The 24,271-nt window shown below is 27.3% G+C and overlaps 4 protein-coding genes across 4 annotated transcripts; 2 read left to right on the top strand and 2 right to left on the bottom strand.

The window, feature by feature from the left end:
* Positions 1-2,957: 2,957 nt before the first annotated feature.
* LOC128667650 (prion-like-(Q/N-rich) domain-bearing protein 25) lies at positions 2,958-9,026 on the bottom strand. The gene is made up of 9 exons (XM_053738660.1): positions 8,964-9,026; positions 8,814-8,898; positions 8,474-8,740; positions 6,585-6,833; positions 6,257-6,505; positions 5,937-6,185; positions 5,048-5,226; positions 3,369-3,453; positions 2,958-3,295 (listed from the first exon to the last, which is right to left on the bottom strand). The coding sequence occupies exons 1-9, from the start codon at positions 9,024-9,026 to the stop codon at positions 2,958-2,960; spliced, it is 1,764 nt and encodes a 587-aa protein (XP_053594635.1).
* Positions 9,027-10,251: 1,225 nt separating this feature from the next.
* LOC103580868 (rh5-interacting protein) lies at positions 10,252-14,440 on the bottom strand. Its single transcript, XM_008562782.2, has 9 exons — positions 14,199-14,440; positions 14,011-14,095; positions 13,573-13,818; positions 13,196-13,447; positions 12,590-12,832; positions 12,261-12,509; positions 11,860-12,108; positions 10,693-11,765; positions 10,252-10,598 (listed from the first exon to the last, which is right to left on the bottom strand). Exons 1-8 carry the CDS (start codon positions 14,316-14,318, stop codon positions 11,494-11,496), a joined length of 1,716 nt encoding a protein of 571 aa, XP_008561004.1. The 5' UTR covers positions 14,319-14,440; the 3' UTR covers positions 10,252-10,598; positions 10,693-11,493.
* A 1,453-nt stretch (positions 14,441-15,893) lies between these two features.
* On the top strand, positions 15,894-18,416 carry LOC103580869 (eukaryotic translation initiation factor 3 subunit G). Its single transcript, XM_008562783.3, has 2 exons — positions 15,894-16,025; positions 17,118-18,416. Exon 2 carries the CDS (start codon positions 17,120-17,122, stop codon positions 17,978-17,980), a length of 861 nt encoding a protein of 286 aa, XP_008561005.1. The 5' UTR covers positions 15,894-16,025; positions 17,118-17,119; the 3' UTR covers positions 17,981-18,416.
* A 1,429-nt stretch (positions 18,417-19,845) lies between these two features.
* LOC103580872 (cell division cycle protein 23 homolog) lies at positions 19,846-22,042 on the top strand. Its single transcript, XM_008562785.2, has one exon. It carries the CDS (start codon positions 20,003-20,005, stop codon positions 21,731-21,733), a length of 1,731 nt encoding a protein of 576 aa, XP_008561007.1. The 5' UTR covers positions 19,846-20,002; the 3' UTR covers positions 21,734-22,042.
* The last annotated feature ends 2,229 nt before the right edge of the window (positions 22,043-24,271 follow it).

Genomic DNA, 24,271 nt, shown 5'->3' with positions numbered 1-24,271 from the left:
ACGAGACTCGACTGTACTACCGTACGATGGACGGTGTGGCTTAATGGATACAGATAAATTGCATGGTATATTGCATAGGTTCGGATAGCTCAACTCTAAGAGCATTCGGCACGTAACTAACATAGTCAAAGTTCGACCCCCCAGTTCGGGTGGTCAATATTTTTCTCAATTTATTTATAAATTTGTTATTGAGTAGGTTCCTTTCTTATCCTGCTGAATCCACTCTTATCATAATTCTCCTTCCTTATGAATAAGGCGAATTAACATAGGAGTATAATGATATAAAAGTGTGGAATGCTTCACGTATATATTCCCGTGTGTCTGTGTTTGTGTGTGCATAAACATGTATTTTCCTGCTTAACAGCATTATTTAATTAATTTATTTCTACTGAAACATTGTACTTGGGCCCTATTAAAGCAATTTGTTAGAGGTACATCGAAAAAGTATCAGTAATGTCCAAGTATTTTAAATGTCGGCTAGTGAATCAGTTCCCCTCGTAACAAGCCTAATAATAAGCGTTAATTGAGACTAGTCGAGTCTTATTAGGCTGGAACTAGAATGATCATATTTAATAATAATTCAAATTTTTCGTAAGTTTGCATGGATTAAATTTGGATGTGTGTGTGAATAGTTGCGCATTGATGTTCGAAAATAGCAATTAAACTATGTTTGCATTCGCACTGATGATCAATACAAAAGGAATTAATAGCTATGTATTGGTCATCTTTCCCACAATATCCATTCAAAATAAGTAAAAACATGTTAATTTTTTAATGCACTATTATTTGATTTACAAACACATTTTTTATATTCCAATGATGATTATTTTTATAAACTATTGTTTATAATTTTAGTGAATTGTTTCAGAATATTTCAATTACACGATAATCTGATAACATCAATTTTTTTTTTTGTTTTCTACTGATTGAGACCATTAAATACATTTTATGAAAGTACACATTTATTTTTGGAGACATCAGTGAAGTGAGACTTGCACGCACATCGAAAATCATCACAAACAGAATTTTCAGGCTGACATTGATCATCTTTCCAACAGTATCCACCTAAAATAGGTAAACATGTCGATCTATTTATCGCAATATTATTTGATTTGCAAACGCATTTTTTATCCTTGGAGCAAATTGTGTGCCATGGCTCACTACAATCTGAAGTATCGTGACAATAAAATAGCAAATGACCTGAAAGGACATTTTTAGCAAAACAATAAATTAAATCAACTGTTATTAAAGAAAATGGTTGTTTACATCAAATTGATTGTGAAATTATACAAACTTTCAATACAATTATCAGGAGACAGCAGTGAAAAATTAGGTCTACATTGACATTTATTATCGATACAATGAAATCCGTGAAATTGGCATTGCTCATTATTGGTACAATAACCACCGGCAACTGGTGTACATTCATCTTGATTGTATGCGAAGTGATTATCGTTACACACGCATTGGTTTTCAAGAGAACATCTTGAATTTTTTAAATGTTCACAGTCTGAATTTGATTTACAAAATTTTCCTAATGATCCTACGAAATAAAATCTCAATATTATATTATCTGTAGGTATTTATTATTGATAATATTGTTAAGTACATACTTCGAATACATCGATGATCGGAATCGGAACTGTATTCAAAAGCACACTGACATTTATTTTTAATACAGATCGAATTTTGAACAGCACATTGCTCACTTTCAAGACAAAATCCATTCAAAATCGGATGACACTTTGTTCTATTTATTGAAATGTAGAGATCAGAACAAATACATCGTTTGTCTTTTGAACATATTGCAAATTCAACGCTGTTACATTCTGCATTATTATCGCACGTTTTACCTAAATCTCCTATTATAAAACATAAACATATTAAAATAAATAGTACTGATTGTTTTTATAATTTTTGTTGTTAAATAATTAAATTTACTTGGTATGCATTCAGAGTATCGATACACATGATCAGACTTGCATCGGCACTTATTGTTAATACAATAGACATTTTTTTGTGCGCACGTTTCATTGTTCAAACAAGCCACGCCATATAGCGGAGCGCAAATACCTCCTTCTATTGGATTATAATTATTATCACACACACATTTCCTATCTTTAGAGCAAATGCTGTAATTTACTAATATTCCGCACGTGAAATGGTTGTCACAAGATATACCTAAATAAGCTAAGTAATGAAACAAAAAATTTATGAAAACTAAAAAATTCCTTTTATTTTTCTGACACTCGTTATTAAAAAAAATGATTTGGAATAATTCAAAACAATTTGAAACTATTTAAAACAATTTGTATCGACTAATATATAGATATGCACTTAATATGGAGCAAATCATTTTTCTTAACTAGGGAAATTACGATTTTTGGTAATTGTGTACAATCGTGGCTCTATCTGTTTTTTACAAGCACAAATCCAAATATTGACAAATTGTTTTCAAACCAATTTAAACAGCAAGCATTTGTCGGTGGATTGAAGATACATTTGCTTATATAATAGATAATAGTTTCGATATGGACTATGCCTTATACTAGTACCCACCGCATTAAAACCGTGTTGCGAGTATCAACTCAACACTATATTAGTGAAGAAAGGAGGATACTGTCCAAACTACTTGCATTCAACTGTTAGGTGAGCGTTCGTACACCATAAAAGTATAGAAATAACAGAAATATGACAATTTCCAAGTATTACAAGAGCTCCAGCATCATTGAAACTCTTAGATAAACCCAAGGAACTCCACTGTCTATCTTAAGGTATTATACAAAAATTTTAATTAGATATTTGAAAATTTACAAGATTTCATGTCAGTTTCATAAATTTTATACATTTAAGATGCAAGACTTGGATAGATATCTAGTGATACAGACAAAAATATACATACAAAAAACTTCGGACGGACGAAAAAGTTTATTTCTGTAAATTTACGGAGTATGCACTTAGAACTTCAATAAATGTATGGAGCCGTGATTGTAAACAAATTCCCAATTTTTAAATAAATTGTAATTACTTTGCTTTCTGACTGGGTCTGGTATACACTTCCTTATGATTTGTTGTATAAATCCATCGCTGCATTTGCATTTATTATCAATACAGAGAGAATTTAATTCCACACATTTTTCGTTTTGCTCACAAAATTCTCCTAATGATGGTATACATGATGTTTTATTAACTGGAAAATAATTTGTTTTGCAAGTACACTTATTATCTGATGAACATACGGCATGATGTATATCACGACAATCGTCGTCGGTTTCGCAAGATTCCCCTAATGTAACTTGAACAATAACAGAATACATTTTCGTTGTTAATAAATTATTTATAATAATTTTTTATTAGTGTAGTTTTACCTTGATCCACACATACATAATACTCTATCATGTATTTGCACATATCTTTTTCGAGACAGCATCCTTGTGGTCGATAAGGATCACACTATTCCAAAAAATATATTAAATATAATTAATGGTGTTTATAATCCGTAGATTTTAATTACTTACCTGATATCCATGACTAAAACATGAGTATTTGCTTTCATTTTCATCGGCATTGATCTCATTCGTTGGATAGAAAATAAAAGTTAAAAAAAAATATCCGATTATAATACACATTTTGGATTCTTGTAACAATCAAAAACGTAAATTCTGATAATTATTTAGACCCAATATCTTAGCCAGCAATTGTAATTATTAATAGAAAAAAATAAATGAATAGAATCCGTTTTAGAAAATAATATGCATCAAATCGGTTATTTTTCTAGACTAAATAGAATATAACGTGGCAAAATGGGTGGACGTAAAAACCAAATAATCGAAGGAAATACTTTTATTTACGACTTATGATTATGTTTAAATATAAATTTAATCAATACTTGAAGATAAGTGAACTTAAGTTTTGTAATGTCGTTATGATCAAAATTATTTTCAAAGTTCTCTTGCAGAACGTTATTACGAAATACTCCACCTATTTTTATAACGAAAACATGAAGCGTAATTAGCTCATTAATTTTTGAGATATAATTAGAAGCATTCAGTACTGACTACATGGAGAGAAAATTATGGTAACTGTTCCTAGTACGTTTATGAAATATCATCCCATACCGTTATGGTAATGATTACTTGGGATTATGGGATATAGACCCATACTTTCTGGGAAAAGTTTCCATAAGTATGGGAACAATTCCTAACATTATGGTAACAGTTTCCATATCGCATGTGAAAGAATCATGGTAATGATTACCATACTCATAGGAATAGTTCCCACAAGCAAATAGTAACCGATCCTATAACCACATTGTAATGGTTCCTAAGTGTGTATGGGAATAAGCCCTATATATTATGGTACCTATTCCTATAATACTATGGTAAACATAACCATCATATTATGGTAATGGTTACCATAATATTATGGTAATCATTCCCATAATGTATGGAAATTATTCCCATGATATTATGGTAACCATTCCCATACTATTATGGTAACCATTCCCATGATATTATGGTAACCATTCCCATAGTTACATGGTAACGATTACCATGATTCCATAGGAACTATTCCGATACCATATGGGAATTATACCCATAATTATAGGAATGATTACCATAATATATATGGGTGCCGTTCCTATAATCAACATTTAAAAAAAAACCGGTTAGCATGCAGTATGGAAACCATTCCCATAATATATTGTAACTGTTACCATAATTTTCTCTCCGTGTATAGTCATTTTGATTGATAAAATTAAATACAAAAAGTCATAATGAAATAAAAAAATTATTGAATCTCTATTGAACATATTAGCCGATTTATTAAATTCATATAGTTTTCACTTGGAAGATCAAAGTTGATTCGAAATTTCGCATCTCTATAATAATCAACCATCTAAGTATTTTTAATAATATTTTATGTAAATCTGAATCTTAAATGTACTGATTGAGACCATTATAAATACATTTTATGAAAATACACATTTATTTTTGGAGACAGTAGTGAAGTTAGGTTTGCAACGACACCGAAAATTAGCACAAACAGAATATTCAGCCTGACATTGGCCATCTTTCCAACAGTATCCATCCAAAATAGGTAAACATGTTGATGTACTTATCGCAATATTATTATATTGACAAACACATTTTTTATCCTTTGAGCAAGTTGTGTGCCATGGCTCACTACAATCTAGACTATCACTACAAGAAAATAGCAAATGAGCTGTAAGGATATTTAAAAAAAAAAAAAAAAAAACAAAACAATAAATTAAATTCACTATTATTAGAAATCATAGTTGTACCCTAATTAAAATACTCATCGAAAAGGATTGAAAATTACTTTAATTCTTTTCAATCCCTACGGAGGTTTTGGAAAGTATTGAATGGAATTGAAATTTTGATCATTTGAATACTTTGTAATTTTTAAAATGGAATTCAAAAGTATTGAAAGGAATTCAATCTTTCATCATTTCAATAACTTCCAATATGGAATTATTTTGGTCTTGAGAAGGATTCAGAAAGATTCAAAAATTTCAATTCAGTTGAATTTTTTTCAGTCCTACACTCGATCCGAAATATCGAACTATTTAGGTATTGAGAAGGATTGAAAAAGATTCAAAAATTTCAATTCATTTGAATTTATTTCAATCCCACACGTGACCCGAAATGTGATATTATTTTGGTATTGAAAAGTATTTAGAAAGATTAAAAATATCAATTCTTTTGAATCTTTTTCAATTTCTCGGAAGTTTAGAAATTCTCATAGTATTTTTGTATTCAATAGAATGGAAAAGTATTAATTGTATGCCCAGATGAAAATCTGGTGGTATAGAAAGTATTCAAAAGTATTCAATTCTCATCTTTTTCAATCGTTTTCAATGAGTATTTTTAATCAGGGTGTTGATATCAAATTGACTATGAAATGGTACAAACTTTCAATACAATTATCAGCAGACAGCAGTGAAAAATTAGGTCTACATTGACATTTATTATCGATACAATGAAATCCGTGAAATTGACATTGCTCATTATTGGTACAATAACCATCGGCAACTGGTGTACATTCTATTTGATTGTATGCGAAGTGATTATCGCTACACACGCATTTGTTATCATGAGAACATCTTGAATTTTTTAAATATTCACAGTCAGAATTTGATTTACAAAATTTTCCTAATGATCCTACAAAATAAAATCTCAATATTATATTATCTATAGGTATTTATTATTAATAACATTTTTAGGTAACTTACTCAAAACACAATGATGATTGGTATCAGCATTGTAATCAAAAGCACACTGACATTGGTTTTTAATACAGATCGAATTTATAACAGCACATTGATCATTTGCGAGACAAAATCCATTTAAAATCGGATGACACTTCGTTCTATTTATTGAAATATAGAGATCAGAACAAATACATCTTTTATCTCTTGAACATATTGCGAATTCAACTCCGTGACATTCTCTATGATTATTGCAGGACTCACCTAAGTCTTCTATAATAAAACATAAACGCATTAAAATAAATAATTCCGATTATTTTTATATTTTTTATTGTCAAATAACCAAATTTACTTGCTACACATTTAGAATCTCGATACACATGATCAGGCTTGCATCGACATTTATTATTTATACAAAAGACATTATCTTGTGCGCACTTTGTATTGTCCGAACACGTCACGCCATGTAGTGGAGCGCAAATACCTCCTTCTATTGGATTATAATTATTATCACAGACACATTTTCTATCTTTAGAGCAAACACTATAATTTACTAATCCTCTGCAAGTGGAATTGTTGTCACAAGATATACCTAAATAAGCTAAGTCATAAAACAAAAAAATTATAAATGCCAAAATAGTATATTGTGTGACGAGGGACAAAACAAACCAATTTCAGACTGAGGTGAAGTTACCTGCCTGAGCCTAGGTGAGGGTTGACATCACCTACAGGTTAAAATCGGCCTGCATCAAACTTCGAGCTTCGGTGTCAGTAATCAGTAAGAAATAAGTTTATTTCAAGCCGATGATGCACAAAACTGTTAGAAAATGAGAAATCTATGATTTGCACCCGCATGAAAAAGCTTTATACGTGAAAATATATATGATAAAATATATGAATATTAAAATGTGATATATTGTACAATATATAAAATATTATTAATATTTTTGCCGTATTAATATATGATAATATATTGAATAAAAATATATTGCTAGAATATATTACCAATATATTTATCAATATATGACTTTTTATGTATGTTTTACATATATATTTTGATATATCTTTCTTTATATTGATATATTATATTGAAAGTAGTATATTAATTAATATATAGTATTTTTCATATTTTTTATATATATTTTCCAGTATATTGCAAAATGTATGGTTTCCAGTATATTGTAAAATATATCGCACTTTTTTTACTTTTCTTAGGTTACTGCGTTAGTTATTCAGTCAATGTAAGGTCAATAAAAAAAAATAATAATAAACTTGATTTTTTTTTTGTGGAATTGTGTAGAAATTGGAAAAGTATATTGAAAAAATAAAATTTTCAATACATTGCGAAAAATGTAAGTTTTAATATATTGGAAAAATATAATTCTAATATACTGCGAACCATATATTTAAACATATAAATTCTTATATATATAATCAATTATATAGAGACTATATACCACTAATTATATGGGTCAAAATATATGGAAGTATATATCAAGTTTATTATATTATACTTATAAATTATATATATACTATCCATACATGGCAAGAATATTTTGAGCATTATATCAGATAATATATATAGAAAAATACAAAACGTTAAACATGGGTAAATATATTATTATAAATATATAGTCTAATATATGTAAAAAACATATACTTTTCAGTATAGATATTTTTGCCTCTATATATTTATCACATATTCACCTTTTTTTTTTTTATATACTTTTAACAATATATAGCTTTTCCATGCGGCAGGTACTTATTAGATAGTCAATAAGACGAAAATATATTATTTTCATTTATTATCAGTAATTTTATTTGGTTAATTAGAGCTGTCATTAAAGAAATGAAATGAGCAAAGAAAAATGTTTCTGCCCACTGTAGCTGGAAAGATTAGAACCCGACTGGTTACTTTTCTGCACCCGACTCAGTATGGTGTTGGAAAAAAATACTCCACTATGGCGCAGCATCACACTGACTACTGTGCGGGACCTGACTGAGTCGTGTGCACATATCACTCAGTCAGGTTCTGCACAGTAACCATTCGGGTTCCAATCTTGTCGTGTGTGCACGTATTTGTGAATTACAAATTTGCTAAATATAGTACGTTTGCGGCATCGGCTTGAAATTATCTTGTTTCGACTGGTTATAGAGACACAGAAAGTTTTGATACTGGTATCATGAAAATTTACTTTCATTTTTCTGACACACTAGGATTTTTAAATAAATTGTAATTACTTTGCTTTCTGACTGGGTCTGGTATACACTTCCTTATGGTTTGTTGTATAAATCCATCGCTGCATTTGCATTTATTATCAATACAGAGAGAATTTAATTCCACACATTTTTCGTTTTGCTCACAAAATTCTCCTAATAATGGTACACATGATGTTTTATTAACTGGAAAATAATTTGTTTTGCAAGTACACTTATTATCTGATGAACATACGGCATGATGTATATCACGACAATCGTCGTCGGTTTCGCAAGGTTCTTCTAATATAACTTGAACAATAACAGAATACATTTTCGTTGTTAATAAATTATTTATAATAATTTTTTATTAGTGTAGTTTTACCTTCATCCATACATACATAGTACCCTATCGTGTATTTGCATATATCTTTTTCGAGACAGCATCCTTGTGGTCGATAAGGATCACACTATTCCAAAAAATATATTAAATATAATTAATGGTGTTTATAATCCGTAGATTTTAATTACTTACCTGATTTCCGTGACTAAAACATGAGAATTTGCTTTCATTTTCGTCGGCATTGATCTCATTCATTGGATAGAAAATAAAAGTTAAAAAAAAATATCCGATTATAATACACATTTTGGATTCTTGTAACAATCAAAAACGTAAATTCTGATAATTATTTAGACCCAATATCTTAGCCAGCAATTGTAATTATTAATAGAAAAAAATAAATGAATAGAACCCGTTTTAGAAAGTAATATGTATCAAATTGGTTATTTTTCTAGACTAAATAGATTATAACGTGGTACAATAGGTGGACGTAAAAACCAAATAATCGAAAGAAATACTTTTATTTCGTCATAATCAAAATTATTTTCGAAGTTCTCTTACATAACGCTATTACGAAATACTCCACCTATTTTTATAACGAAAACATGAAGCGTAATTAGCTCATTAATTTTTGAGATATGATTAGAAGCATTCAGTACTGAGTATAATCATTTTGATTGATAAAATTAAATACAAAAAATCATAATGAAATAAAAAAATATTGAATCTCTATTGAATATATTTGCCGATTTAAAGAACTTTCTTGGAAAGAGTTCTTTCTGTACAGAAATCAATGTTTCTAGTAAAGGAAAATCTTGATTTTATAAACGTCATAAAAAGTTATATTTTTAGAAGCGTATGCCCCGGTTGAGAAATATTATATTACATACCTAGGCCAGTAAAATAAGAAAAGTCTCAGAGCACATGTAATTGTTGGCCGAGGCTGACAAACATGTGGTCTGAGGCTTTCCTTTTTACTGGCCAAGGTGCGTATACTATTTTTCTGCTCGACGAAGCTGGAAAGTTGCAACTTCGTTCAGGGCAGCGGCCCGAAAGTTGCCACTTTCCGGCCGGAGGGCAGAAAAATTATTTCATACACGGAAGAAAGAAAAAAAGTGCTACAACAGGATTTTTCCTGCGGAATCAAAAGGATAAGTAACAAGTTTCAATTACTAATTTTTTATGTCAGTACAGTCAAATTTAAGAATTTGAAAAAAAAAAAATCAAATTCTGGATGTGTCCTGTTACTGTAACATAAAAATCCTGTTGTTGCAACAGGATTTTGTCCTGTTGCAGCCCTTTTTTTCCCGAGTAGGATTAGAAATGATTAATTGTATATATGTATGTCATCAGAGATCACAAGTATGCCACTAGGACCTACTCCAATAAAACAAAAACGAAGCAAATATGAAAATATTGAAAGAAACAAATTATAAAATTTTTTGCGTAAATATTTGTTGATAACATCTTTTACAATTTTATTTATAAAAATTACAATGATAATTGAGTTATAAAATAAAAAATTTTTCAATTTGAATTCTTAACTACACAACTAGCTGAAGCTATTAAATACGCTTTATGAAGGTAAACATGTATTTTTGGAGACATCAGTGAAGTGAGATTTGCACGCACACCGAAAGTCATCACAAACAGAATTTTCAGCCTGACATTGATCATCTTTCCAACAATACCCATCCAAAATAGGTAAACATGTCGATCTATTTATCGCAATATTATTTGATTTGCAAACGCATTTTTTATCCTTGGAGCAAATTGTGTGCCATGGCTCACTACAATCTGAAGTATCGTCACAATCAAATAGCAAATGACCTGAAAGGACATTTTTAGCAAAAAAATAAATTAAATCAACTGTTATTAAAGAAAATGGTTGTTTACATCAAATTGATTGTGAAATTATACATACTTTCAATACAATTATCAGGAGACAGCAGTAAAAAATTAGGTTTCTATTGACATTTATTATCGACACAATGAAATCCAGGAAATTGGCATTGCTTATTATTGTTGCAATATCCATCAGCAATTGGTGCGCATCTCATTTCATTGTTTTCGAAGTTATTATCATTACACACGCATTGGTTTTCACGAGAACATCTTGAATTTTTTAAATGGTCACTTACGTTTAAAAATGTCTTAGTGATGACATTTATTATGAATGGTTTTTTGGTAGATTGACTCATATAATATATTATCAGTTAACTTAATACCATTACCACTAATTAATAAAGCTCGCGAGTGATCAGATTAGATTAGTTTTTAATAAATCGATCAATAAAAAAAAACACGATTATTACTTGTTTTGATTTGATTCATTTTCTAAATATGGTTGCCTGTACAATAATAATGTTGTGTGACTCTAGCAGCAATAGTGAGTGATGCTTCAAAATTTGTTCATAATATTGCCAATAATGAAAGTGAGTTAAACGTGAACAACACATTTTACACTTAAAAATTCTGCTTGCTTGAAAACACGATTTCAAACTGCGGGTGATGTCAGCCTTCACCCTCTTGTCATACAATATACTGTATATTTTCGAATCGTCCCGTCATTCAACTATTAGAGAATCCGACTATTATTCAATGCTTAAAAATTAGGAGGATTGGAAGTTTATGGAAAAATTAAAAGTTTGTTTTTTAATTTTTTGAAATCGCTTTTTTTAATCAGGTCGATCAGGGCTAAGTATTAATCTCGTGGATGTATTTTTTATAATGAATGAGAAACTTTGTTGGGTATACAAAGATTATCAGAAATAGCAACAAAATCTGATTTGCATGTGCATTGAAAATCAGAACACACAGAATGTCTTATTATACATTGATTATTATTCCAACAATATCCATCTAAAATTGGATAACATGTTGCGTTATTAATCGCTAAATGATTTATTTTACAAATACATTTATTATTTGTTGAACATGCAGCATGCCACGGATCACTACAATCTAATGCATCAAAGCAAGAAGTTGCCAGATTGTCTATAAAAAATTATAAAACGTCAATAATTTCAATCTTATATGTTCTTTTTTTTTATTATTTACTTTTGATATTAAATAGGAAAATTATATTTACTTTCAATGCATTGACGAGAAGATATTGCAGTAAAATTAGGTTTGCATTGACATTTATTATTAACACAATGAAATTCACTAAATTGGCAATCTTCATCCATTGAACAAAATCCTTCTATAATTGGTGCACAATAAGATTCATTAACAGCAACATGATGAAAATTGCAAACGCATATATTATTGGCTGAACACCTTAAATTTGTTTTAGGTTCACAATCCTCATGTCGCTTACAAGGTTTTCCTAGTCGAACTTTTAAAAATATTATATTAACTCAATTATCGATAAATTGCAATCGACTTAGATAACTTTGGCAAATTATAATAACGACCCTCCGCCCTCACTACCACCAAAGTTGCTTAAACTGACCGCTTTACTTTTTTTTCTTTATTATAAAAACTTACTTGGAACACATTGATTATTGGCAGATAATAAAGCAGTAAGTTTACATTGACAATAATGATCAATACACATCGAATTAATATCAGCACATTCTTGATCGAAAAAACAAAATCCACCTATAGCCGTAGCACAAATTTTTTCATTAATTGCAATATAGTTATTACCGCAAATGCATCTATTACGTGCTGAACACATGGCAAATCTAATTTCATTACAATCTGTATGATTTGTACAAGCTGCATTCAAATGCGCTGTAATAACAAATAATAACGTCACATCGCTAAAAATAAAAATCAACTTAAACTTATTATTTTCATTTGTATCTGCATACTTGGAAGACATTTTAATCCTCGATTGACATAATTAGGTTTGCATTGACATTCATTATTAACACAGATGAAATTTTTTGAACACAATTTATTATCGTTGCAACGTGTATTGAATAGTGTACATATACTATCTCCCAGTTGGTAATAATCAGGAGCACATTGACATCGTTTCTCTTTAGAACATATCGAATGATCCATTAAATAATCACAACTTGAATCCTTTGGACATGGCATACCTATGAAAGCTGAATTACAGAAAAAGTCAATAAAAGCAATACTCATGAATTATTTATAGAATTAAACTATAAAAACTAAAAGCAACCATCGCCAATTCTCGTGTAGCAATGATTGATATTAACCTGGCGGATCCGAATTACGGTAAATTACTGTAATTTACGGTATTAGAAAAACGGTATTTTATGGTAAATGTCCGCAATTTACGGCAAAAGTACAGCATTTCACGGCAATAGTGCGGTATTCTTACCGTCAATTTGCAGTAAGAGATCGGTATTTATTTAACAATAAATGAATGGTTTTTTGTCATTTAACTAATTAAGCATGTGAAAAATTGTTAATGCCATTAATACATAAAAATTATTGATACTTACGTAATTCACATTTATTATCATCGGAATAAGATTTGTAGTTAGATTTACATTGACATTTATTATCAATACAAACAGAATTATTTACTCTGCATTCTTCATTTGTAGAACAATGTACATCTAAAAGTGGTGAACATAAAACACTATTTATTGCAATTGTATTTGATATGCAAATACAAATTTTATCCTCAGAACATTTTGAAAATTTTATTTCATCACAATTTGCATCACATTCACAACGTGATCCTATTATCTCTAAAATAATATTTTTAATAATTCACTTGTTTGCAAAAAAAAAATACTTTAATATTATTATATTTATTAAAAAAATAAAGTAATTAAAATATATAAATAATTGTCTGTCTAATATTTATAATTACTTGGCAAGCATTGATCATTAATGTGTTCGAATCCATTTTTGCATTGACACTCATTATTTACACATACGGAATTATTTGCTGCACATCTTTCATTTTTCGAACAAAATTCACCTAATAATGGAATACACGTTGTTTCATTGAATCTAATAGAGTTTAGTCTACAAATACACTGTTTATCTTCTGAACATTTAGCATGACGTACATAAGCACAATCTTCATCATTTTTGCAATAGCGTCCTAAAATTCCTGAAATAATATTTTTATAATTTATTCATAGTATTCAAATTAAAACTTTTGAATTTTATTTACCTGAAAACTTAAGTTTAAATAAAATATTAAATACTTATATACATTTAGTAGATTCGAGTATAATACCGATTCCACATGATGTATGAGATATACTATCATAGAAAAATAACTATTTATGAGTGCATTTACCTTTCCTTACACATAGAAATAAATTGACAACGTATTTACACTCATTATATGTTTCACAACATGCTTGTTGATGAAGAGGATCACACTAAAAAAAAAAAAAATTTCATTATACTTTGTCAGATCTTGAATTTTTTTCAATATTCGTTTCATTACTAATTCGTTTTTCTTATAGACAATAATTTATTTACCTGAGTCCCATATTTAGCACATTTATATCCGTAATGATGTTCAATTCCGCTGGTTTTACCCACAAGTAGGGTAATAATCAAAACCTTAATTACCACAAAAATTAAATATTCGAACTTCATTATTTTTTAAATATATATATTTAATTGAAGTAATTTGGAAGTAGAAGTGTAGCATAAGCTATAAGTTCAGAGGTGATCGAAATTAGTCTAAGTGCGTCGAAAAATTTACTTATTTACCGACATCGTCATATTTTATTGTTCGAATCATAATAAATATATGTAGGTAATAAAACTAATAATAAGTTTATTTCGGAAACATTAAAAAATATTATAGTGATAACGAAACACTTTTTGTTATTTATTAAATAGTAATAATAAAATATATATTTTATAAAAAAAAAAAATTTTTACACAATTAGTAGACTTATTTTTTTGATATTAATTGAAATATTCAAAAAATTTTATTTAAGATCACATAAAAGTAATTGTTACATTTACAAAACTAATAATTAGATAAAGATAGACATTGTTAATTATTTACTTTGAAATCAATATAGTTCTTATTGAAAACTGTGATTAGTTCCAATTTGAACTTCAGGCCGGCTCATAATATATATATATATATATATATATATATATATATATAAGCATTCCAATCGGTCTAAATAAGACCGATTCATTTCAATTAAAATCCGATTAACTTTCAATCGGAATTTTTAATCACCCTGATTAAGAAATCTAATTTAGAATGATTTGGGATGACCTAACTCTTAATCATTTTAAATTATTTCAAATTGTCTGAATTATTTTGCTTTCAAACATAAATTTTGAAACGAATCATTTTAAATCATATTGAATTAAAAAAATTAATGAAATTTTATTTTATTATCTGAAATTATTTAAAATGATTTGAACTCTCGAATCAATTTAAATTAAACTGAATGAAAAAATAATATCACAATTTCTGGTATAATTTAAAATAATTCGAAGTTGAGAATTTTTAATTATTTTAAAATATAATTTTATGATATGATACAATATATATATAATTTCTTATATATAATCAAGACAGGTGGATCTATTCACGTTAGCATTCTGAATGCGATATGTGAACATAAAAAAGTTGTCAATTTATTACCTTTTTGGTGTCAAAAAAATAATTGCTGTTTGTCAACAAAATGCTACAAAGTGATGAATGTGAATGTAGCTGACAGTTGCAATTTTTAAAATTTTAGAATGAGTGAATTAAATGTAGGTAGAGTAAAAATAAAAAAATTGCGTATTTAGAAAAATGCAAGATCCGTACGCGCTTTTTTTTTTTTTTCAATTTCATTATTTTAATCAATTTATTTCAAATTTACAAATTATCTCATGTCTGCTGTATTCACTCTCCTACAAAGTGTTATCAAAAAGTTGACAAATTGATACTCTAAAGTTGTTTTTTGGAAACATACAAATGTTAACTTTTGTTTGGACATCGGGTATATATTTTATTTTTTGGAACGCATAATAAAATGTCAACATTTTAAAAGTTACTGTATTGTCAGCAATAAATTAACATTTGGCCACTTGGTGTACAAAATAATTCTAAACTAGGCAGGGTATGCCATCTATCGGAAAAATTTTAAAACCGTTTGTTTATTATTTATTTATTTTTTTTTTTTTTCATAAATGTCAACGCTACCTAGTGACATCTTCCAAAACTCCATGTCCAGCTGCCATTTTCGGGCATTTTTTTACTACATACAATTGATGTTAAATATTTGATAATTTTATAGAATTAAATTTCATCAAATTCTTATATTAATAAATTATAATATATACTTAGTAAGTATTTGAATTATACATATTTTAAATAACTATATGTATATATAAACAAACCGTATTGATTTTATACCTACAAGTAACCTCTGATTATGGAGACTAGACACGTATATATATGTATATAGTCTCCATACCTCTGATTATAAAACATTGCACGTGGATTAATTTCTATAGTCTCGAGTAATTTTATAAATTTTTATGATACTGAAGTTAGCCAACGTCTGATAATTTTTTGAAATCGATAAATTATAAAAAAAAAAAAAAATATTTTAAAAAATTGCACTTAGAGATTTTTTAATTTTCTATGTGCGCATATTTTTAGTTTTTTTTTTTTTTTCTAATTGATTTGTTAAAAAAAAAATATCAAAAAATTGTTTTGTTTACTTCAGAGTCATAAATTTTTTAATTCTTTAATATTAAACGATTGAATAATGGGCTATTATTTAAATTTATTTAAAATAATAATTAATTAGTCAATTATGAAAGATCAAAAACCCGGACATTTATAAAAAAACCGGACAACTGAAAATTTTAATTATTTTAATAAAATAAACAAACGGAGCAGGTTTTTTTTATAATGAACATTTTTTGTTTTTTTTTTTTTATTAAACCAAACTGTATATTTTTGTTTTTATTAAAATAATTTAATTTTAAATAATTATGATCAACTTTTATTTTTTAATTATTTTTTTATTGATCAAAATTTTTTTATTAAATTTATTTTATTAATCTTGCAGATATTTAGCAACACTATTAATTTTTTTTTTAAAACATCGTCTTTGCTTTATAAATAATAATAATATTTCAAACAATCATAAATATTAAAATTATATTTAGTTAAAAGTATAGCAGCAATTTTACTAGGTTTTAATTTTTTACTTATTTTGCCTACTGTTGAAAAAAAATAAACCTGCTAAATAGTTTTTTATTATTTACTTTTTAAAAGTTGGACGGTAAAAAACCCGGACGAAAAAAGACCTGCCTGGATTGCCCCGGACTCTTAAAAACCAGATGTCCAGAAAATCCCATAATTTAAATTTTAAAAAATATTTTAATTTTAAATAATGAATTAATAATAATTAATTGTATCAACAGAAATGCCAGTAGCGTATGACGTTAAGTCCAGTTGGGCTGATGAAGTTGAAGAAGAAGGAGACATATTGCCTCCGCCATCAGAACAATATTTAAATGGAATGAAAATTCTTACTGAATATAAATTAAATGAAGACAATAAAAAAGTTAAAGTTGTTCGTACTTATAAAATTGAAAAACGCATTGTTTCAAAAACAATTGCGGTAAGAAAAAATTGGCCAAAATTTGGTGACTCAGCAAATGATAGACCTGGTCCTAATCCAGCAACAACAGTTGGCGCTGAAGATGTATTTATGCAATTTATTTCTTCAAAAGAAGAAGAGAATAAAATGGAAGAAGATTCATTGGATAAATTGAAGAATATGGGAGACAAGGGTATCGTTAAATGTAGAAATTGTTCTGGAGAACATTGGACTTCAAAGTGTCCATACAAAGACACTGTGCTTGCTGGTGGCAAAGTTCCAGATGATAAAAAACCAGCGGGACCACCTGGAATGTCAGGTTCTTCAGCAGAACCCGGTAAAACTGGTAGCAAGTACGTACCACCTAGCATGCGAGACGGTGGTAATAAACGAGGTGACAGCATGCAGATGCAACGACGTGACGACACAACGGCAATTCGTATTTCAAATCTTTCTGAAAGTACCAATGAAGCGGATCTTGAAGAGCTCGTTAAACCCTTTGGTATCGTTCAGAAATTGTATCTCGCTAAGGATCGGCAAACAAATCTCTGCAAAGGTTTCGCGTATGTTCACTTTAAATTCAGATCAGAAGCTGCCAGAGCTATCAGTCATCTCAATGGTTATGGTTATGATCATTTGATTCTGAGCGTCGATTGGTCTAAACCTCCAGAAAAAAGCAATTAGATTTTATTTATATTTTATCTCTACCAAAATCTGAGACTTAGAATTATTATTTTTTTGTCTTTTTAAAAGTTATCTGGATCTAATAAATGGCGGGAGAATATTGAAATTTGAAAAAATATTTGTTTTGAATTTTGAATTTTTACCGCCATTTGTATGTTCAATTAGAACTAGATCGAGATAATTTTTTTATGTGATAAAAAAATAGAATAAAATGGACATTTAAATTTTGAATTAATTTTTTGGAATTTCAAAATTAAATTACTGGATAAATTATTTCAAATTAATGAGTTTTTACTTTGCTGAAGATATTTAATTATTGGGAACTTGATTGAGTAATTAAATAATGTGTTTTTATAAATTTTCATTTATTTCTAAATAATTATGCTAATAAATTAATTTAATATTAATTTTAAACTTTGAATAATTAAGAACGACTTTGATATTGAATTAAAATAATTAGCGATTGATTAAAAAAATAATAATAATTGTGTTTTATAAAGCTCATGATTAAATGAAATAAAAAAAAATGTTTTTTATTTTATTTTTAATACTTTTATTTTCAGGAAACATTTATTTAATTTTTAGTGAATTTTATTGGTCATTTTCGAAAAATTTTTATGGATAAATTTAATTTTAATTTTTTTATAAAAGTTACAGGTAGTAAAATTTTTTAAAAATTGAATTTTCTAATTTTTTAAAAATTATTTTTGGATAAAAATAATTTGAATTACAGTCGAGTCGTGTTATAAGTCCGCTTAGTGTCTCTCTCATATTAACGCGAGTCTGGTTAAAGAAAAAGATACAAGCCGGACTTATAACGCGACTCGACTGTATGTGGGAATTAAACTGAGGTAAGAAAGTTTTATGTAAAATATTTTTAAGCTCAAGAAAATGAACAAATTGATAAAATTGAGGTAAGGAATTTTTTTTTTTTTTTTATTTACAAAAAAAATAAAAATATTTTTTTCAATATTTATGAGAAAATATTTTATAAAAATTATAAAATTTGACTGCAGAGAAATTAAATTTTATGAAATTGTAAAAAATTTTAAATGAAAACAAAAAATAAATTTGTAACATTTCATGAGGTTTTTTAAAATTTTATAAAAATTAATGAAGTCATTATTTCTATTCGGCCGTAAAAATTTTTAAAAATTTCATAAATTTTAAGTCTAGTATTAAAATGAAAAATAAATTTTACAGAATGTGAATTTAAAACAAAACATCATAATTTTTTAAAATGTCATAAAATTTTTCAAAATTTTATCAAATCCTTGTTTTAATTAAGATATAAAAATTTACAGAATTTTATGAAATTTTATAAACTTGTAATGCAATACAAAAAATCATGATTTTACAAAATTCCATAAATTTTAACCCTTATTTTTTTGTACTGTAATTAAATTTTATAAAGCCATGCAAAATTTTTTCACGGGTATTAACTTTATTTACAAAATAAAAAATTTTTATGAGTGTGAATGTAGCAGACATCAGAAAAATTCAAAATTATTAATAAATAAGCTAAAATATTAATGAAACAAAATTTTCAAAAAATTTTAAAATTAATACGTACATTTTTTATAAACACTATTTTTTAAATTATTTACTCTATTTATTTATAATTTAAAATTTATCTGACGTCTGCTACATTCATAAAATTTTTTATTGTCTGTAAACTCCATGATTCAAAAATGAATTTTTCTCAAAGTACTAGACTAAAAATTATTACGAAACTTAATTTAAAATTACTTACATACTCAATTAATAATATTGCCCACTAATAACAATAATTAATTAATTCAACAAAAAATAATAATTACCGGGTATTAAAATTTAATTAAAAAATCTGCCGCCAGTGGCGCTGGTTCAAAACAAAAGTGTCAAGACATCGTCAGTTTTATTACCGGTATTTATTATTTATTAACTATTTTTCAAATATAAATTAATAAAAAAAACTATCAATTATTAGTAATTAATTGAAATACTTGATAGCAATTATTATTTATATATAAATATAAGAAAATGGACGAGTCAATGTCTAAATTAGACATAAGTAAGGTTAAGAAAGACATTTTACAAGCAATAACTGATTGTTACCAACGCGGTTTGTTGCACACGACAAAATGGCTCGCAGAATTAAACTATTCATTAAAAAACGTCGTTGTAAATGATCCAGATGTAACCCAAGAATTAAATTTCGTCGATACTTCCGTTGAAGAGGACACTTATATTTTAGCAAAAAGTTATTTTGATCTAAAAGAGTACGATCGAGCAAGTTATTTTATTAAAAATAACAAAACATCTAAATCAAAATTTCTCTATTACTATTCGCGTTATTTATCAACTGAAAAAAAGAAAATGGACGACATGACCGATGTACCACCAGACCCATTAAAAAACGATGAATTAAAATCTCTATGCTCTGATTTACGTAATGAAAATTTATCAAATAATTTAGACGGTTTTGGTTTATATTTATATGGCGTTACATTAAAAAAATTGATGTTAACACATGAAGCCATTGATATTTTAGTTAAATCAATCCATGAGTATCCAATGCATTGGGGAACTTGGTTAGAATTATCACCTCTTATTGGCGATCGTGAAAAATTAGAAAGTTTAATTTTACCAGATCATTGGATTAAAAAATTTTTTATGGCTCATATGTATTTAGAGCTGCAATTACTCGATGAAGGTCTTGCTCTTTATTACGATTTACAATCAATGGGATTTGAAAAAAACGGTTATATTTTAGCGCAAATAGCAATTGCTATTCATTATAAAAGAGATGCAGAAAATGCTATTGATACTTTTAAAAAAATAATAAAAGACGATCCCTATTGTCTGGATAATATGGACACATATTCAAATTTACTTTACGTAAAAGAGATGAGAGTCGAATTAGCATACTTAGCACATCGTGCTACGGCTATCGATAAGTATCGTTTAGAAACTTGCTGTATTGTCGGTAATTATTACAGCTTAAGATCCGATCATCAGAAAGCTGTTATGTATTTTCATCGAGCGTTGAAATTAAATCCCCAGTATTTGTCTGCCTGGACGTTACTAGGACATGAGTTTATGGAACTGAAAAATACTAATGGAGCTATTCATAGTTACAGACAAGCTATTGAAGTTAATAGAAAAGATTATCGTGCTTGGTATGGTCTAGGACAAACATATGAGATACTAAAGATGCCATTTTATGGACTATATTATTATAAACATGCGCAGAGATTAAGGCCACATGATAGTAGAATGATTTTAGCGCTTGGAGAAGCTTATGAGAAACAGGATAAAGTTCAAGACGCATTGAAATGCTATTACAAGGCTTGCAATGTTGGTGATATTGAAGGAATGGCATTGATTAAATTAGCAACATTATATGAAAATTTAAATCAAGAAGAGCATGCGGCTGCGGCTTATACTGATTTTGTTATGGATGAATTTCGAAATGCGGATAGAAATGAATTGAGTCATGCATATAAATTTTTAACTCAGTATCATTTGAAGAGAGAACAATTGGATCAGGCAAATCATTATGCGCAGAAATGTTTACAATTTGATGAAACTAAGGAAGAAGCTAAAGCGCTGCTGAGGACTATTGCACAGAAGAGGATAAATGTTGAGGATATGGTGGTCATTGAAGATATGAATGAAACTGATCCGGTTGCTGACCAGGGCACGAGGGTTCCAGCTACGCCGGGGAATCAGATGTCACCAATTAATCTTTCGTTTACGCCTACGCAGTGAATACTTTTAAGCTTAGAATTATAAGGATATTATTTACTCCAATTACAGTATGGTATGGAGACTTATCAAAGCTTATGAAAACTTTGTACTGGTTTGATAAAAATTTATGTTTACATGGAAATTGTAACTAAAATATCAACTTTATGGAAAAATGCAATCAGACCTTTTTTTATAGAGAATTTAATTTCCTACAAAATTTTTCTCATACATTTTTATCATATCTTTGATAGTTTAGCAGTAATTATAATTTTAAGTTAAACAACAATAAAATTGTATTTTTTCTAATGTAAAAATAAATAAAATTATTAAAATTATTATAATAATTGTAACTTAAATCATTAACAGTAACAATTAGTTATAACAAAAACTCATTAATTTAAGTCTGTAAGCAGCGCAGCAGCTAACAGTCAAGACTCTAGTCCCAAAGGTATCGAGTTCGATCCCAACCGCAGTCGCAGTTGCGTTGAAAAAAAATGAACCAGTTTTTTTATCATTTTATTTTTGCTTTTTATTAATGAGCATAATAATAATGTGACATCAATTAATTAATATTAACTTATTAAGTATTCAATGAGTTATAATTATAATTAATAATTAATTTGATACAGTAATCATTAATACAAACTATTATTAACTATTAAATAGATATATAATTATTGCTTTTTGTACACTGCATTTTTTTTATACACAAACACACATAATTATAAATTCATTATTATTTTAATTATCCTCTTATTTATAAATTATCAAATAATTAATCATTATTTATTTTTGTTTAGTTCTTTAAATTACTGACGTTCATTACAGAGGATAATTATATTATTTACTTCGTTTGATTTACTCCGTTCTACTTACAGGTTCAAGAATTTTTATTTTTTTTTTTTTTTTAATTTTTAATTTTATTATTAAATTTATTAAGTAAGTATTTAAATTATTAATAGCTGCTTTAATTATACAATAATATTATTTTTCTTATTTATATAGTAATTTAGAAACATCAAAGCACGTGAAAAATAGCCTGAAAAATAATTACTTATTTTTGAGACTGAACCAAAGAAAAAAAGCTGGAAAAAAAAATCTCGTAGAAAATTTTTGAGTTATTAAATTAAAAGATATATTTGGCATCAATTATTTAAAAAAATTATAAGACAAAAAGTAAATAAATTACAATTTTAGATTTTAGATATGAAATACAAATAACCATTTTTTTTAATAATAGAAATTTAATAGTTTATAAATTTCAATTATTATTTTTTGTTGACTGTTAGAAATTTTAATAGTAAGCAAAATTTTCAGATATTATTATATACGATCATATATGACCATATATGACTGTATCTAACTCCATATATGATCGTTCATGACAATTTTCGGATTCAAGCATGACATATGATCATTTATGACCATACATGACCATTTATGACCATATATGATCATATATGACTGAATGTAACTCCATATATGATGATACATGATGATTTTCTGATTCAAACATGATATATGATCATTTATGACCTAAATGATCATATAGATCCATATATAATCATGTATGACAATATTCGACTGTATGTAACTTCATATATGACGATGTTCAAATTCAAACATGATATATGATCGGATATAAAACGAATGATTATTTATAGCCATTTATGAAATTAAATATCATATATGATCATGCATATATATTTGATCATGATCATAAATGACCATAAATGGTCATATAAAAAGTTGAACATGGTCATATATGATCATATAGAATCATGCATTTAAACATGCTCACATGTAATTATTTATGACCATAAAAAATCATATATAAACTTAAATCTGATCACGTTTGTTCTTGTAGGAAATTAAACATGGCCATTACAAACATATATGATCGTAAATAAATACTATGATCAGATACGGTAAATAGTATTATCTGATGATATATATATCTGATCGTCAATAATCTGTTTCGAAGTTTACACACAATAGTTCATTTTTATATGATCATATATGGCTGTGTAAAACTTGGAACATTATGATATATGATCATATATGATTTTAGACATAATCATATATGACCGTGTGATTATACGTAAATTTCATAACGATCATATGTCATCATGTATCACCATATATGATCATATATAGATACTCCGATCAGATACGATTAATTGTCTGATCTGATCAGAATATTAATTTATGATCTTGATGATCTATATGTTGCTTCGAAGCTGTACGCATAAGAGTTCATATATTATCATATATATCAAAAATGACTATGGTCATATGTTGCATCGAATATGATCATATTTTTATAAATTTCTGACAGTCAACGCAGATAATTTTATACTTGAAAAAAACAAACTTATAAATAATAATAATAATAATAATAATAATAATAATAATAATAATAATAATAATAAATGACAAAAATTATTAAAAAAAAAGTTATTTATTTTATTTTGATTATCAACAAAAATTAAAAACTAAATTATTTAAATTTAACTTAATAATTAAAACTAAAGTAATTAATTATTAATGTAACAATAA

This window comes from Microplitis demolitor, chromosome 4 (genome assembly GCF_026212275.2).
Source record: "Microplitis demolitor isolate Queensland-Clemson2020A chromosome 4, iyMicDemo2.1a, whole genome shotgun sequence".
In the NCBI taxonomy this organism is placed as follows: Eukaryota; Metazoa; Arthropoda; class Insecta; order Hymenoptera; family Braconidae; genus Microplitis; species Microplitis demolitor.
This window is presented reverse-complemented; position numbering and strand designations above follow the sequence as displayed.

Coding starts and splice junctions, on each gene's coding strand:
- LOC103580869 (XM_008562783.3), top strand. CDS start 17,120: ATGCCAGTAGCGTATGACGTTAAGTCCAGTTGGGCTGATGAAGTTGAA.
- LOC128667650 (XM_053738660.1), bottom strand. CDS start 9,026: ATGAATGAGATCAATGCCGACGAAAATGAAAGCAAATTCTCATGTTTT. Junction 6,186..6,256: donor CAATCATCATTGTGTTTTGA/GTAAGTTACCTA, acceptor TTTATTTTGTAG/GATCATTAGGAAAATTTTGT. Junction 3,454..5,047: donor AATGTCAGGCTGAATATTCT/GTTTGTGCTAAT, acceptor TTTTTGGAATAG/TGTGATCCTTATCGACCACA.
- LOC103580872 (XM_008562785.2), top strand. CDS start 20,003: ATGGACGAGTCAATGTCTAAATTAGACATAAGTAAGGTTAAGAAAGAC.
- LOC103580868 (XM_008562782.2), bottom strand. CDS start 14,318: ATGAAGTTCGAATATTTAATTTTTGTGGTAATTAAGGTTTTGATTATT. Junction 13,448..13,572: donor TAATGATCAATGCTTGCCAA/GTAATTATAAAT, acceptor ATATTATTTTAG/AGATAATAGGATCACGTTGT. Junction 12,833..13,195: donor TGATAATAAATGTGAATTAC/GTAAGTATCAAT, acceptor TCTGTAATTCAG/CTTTCATAGGTATGCCATGT.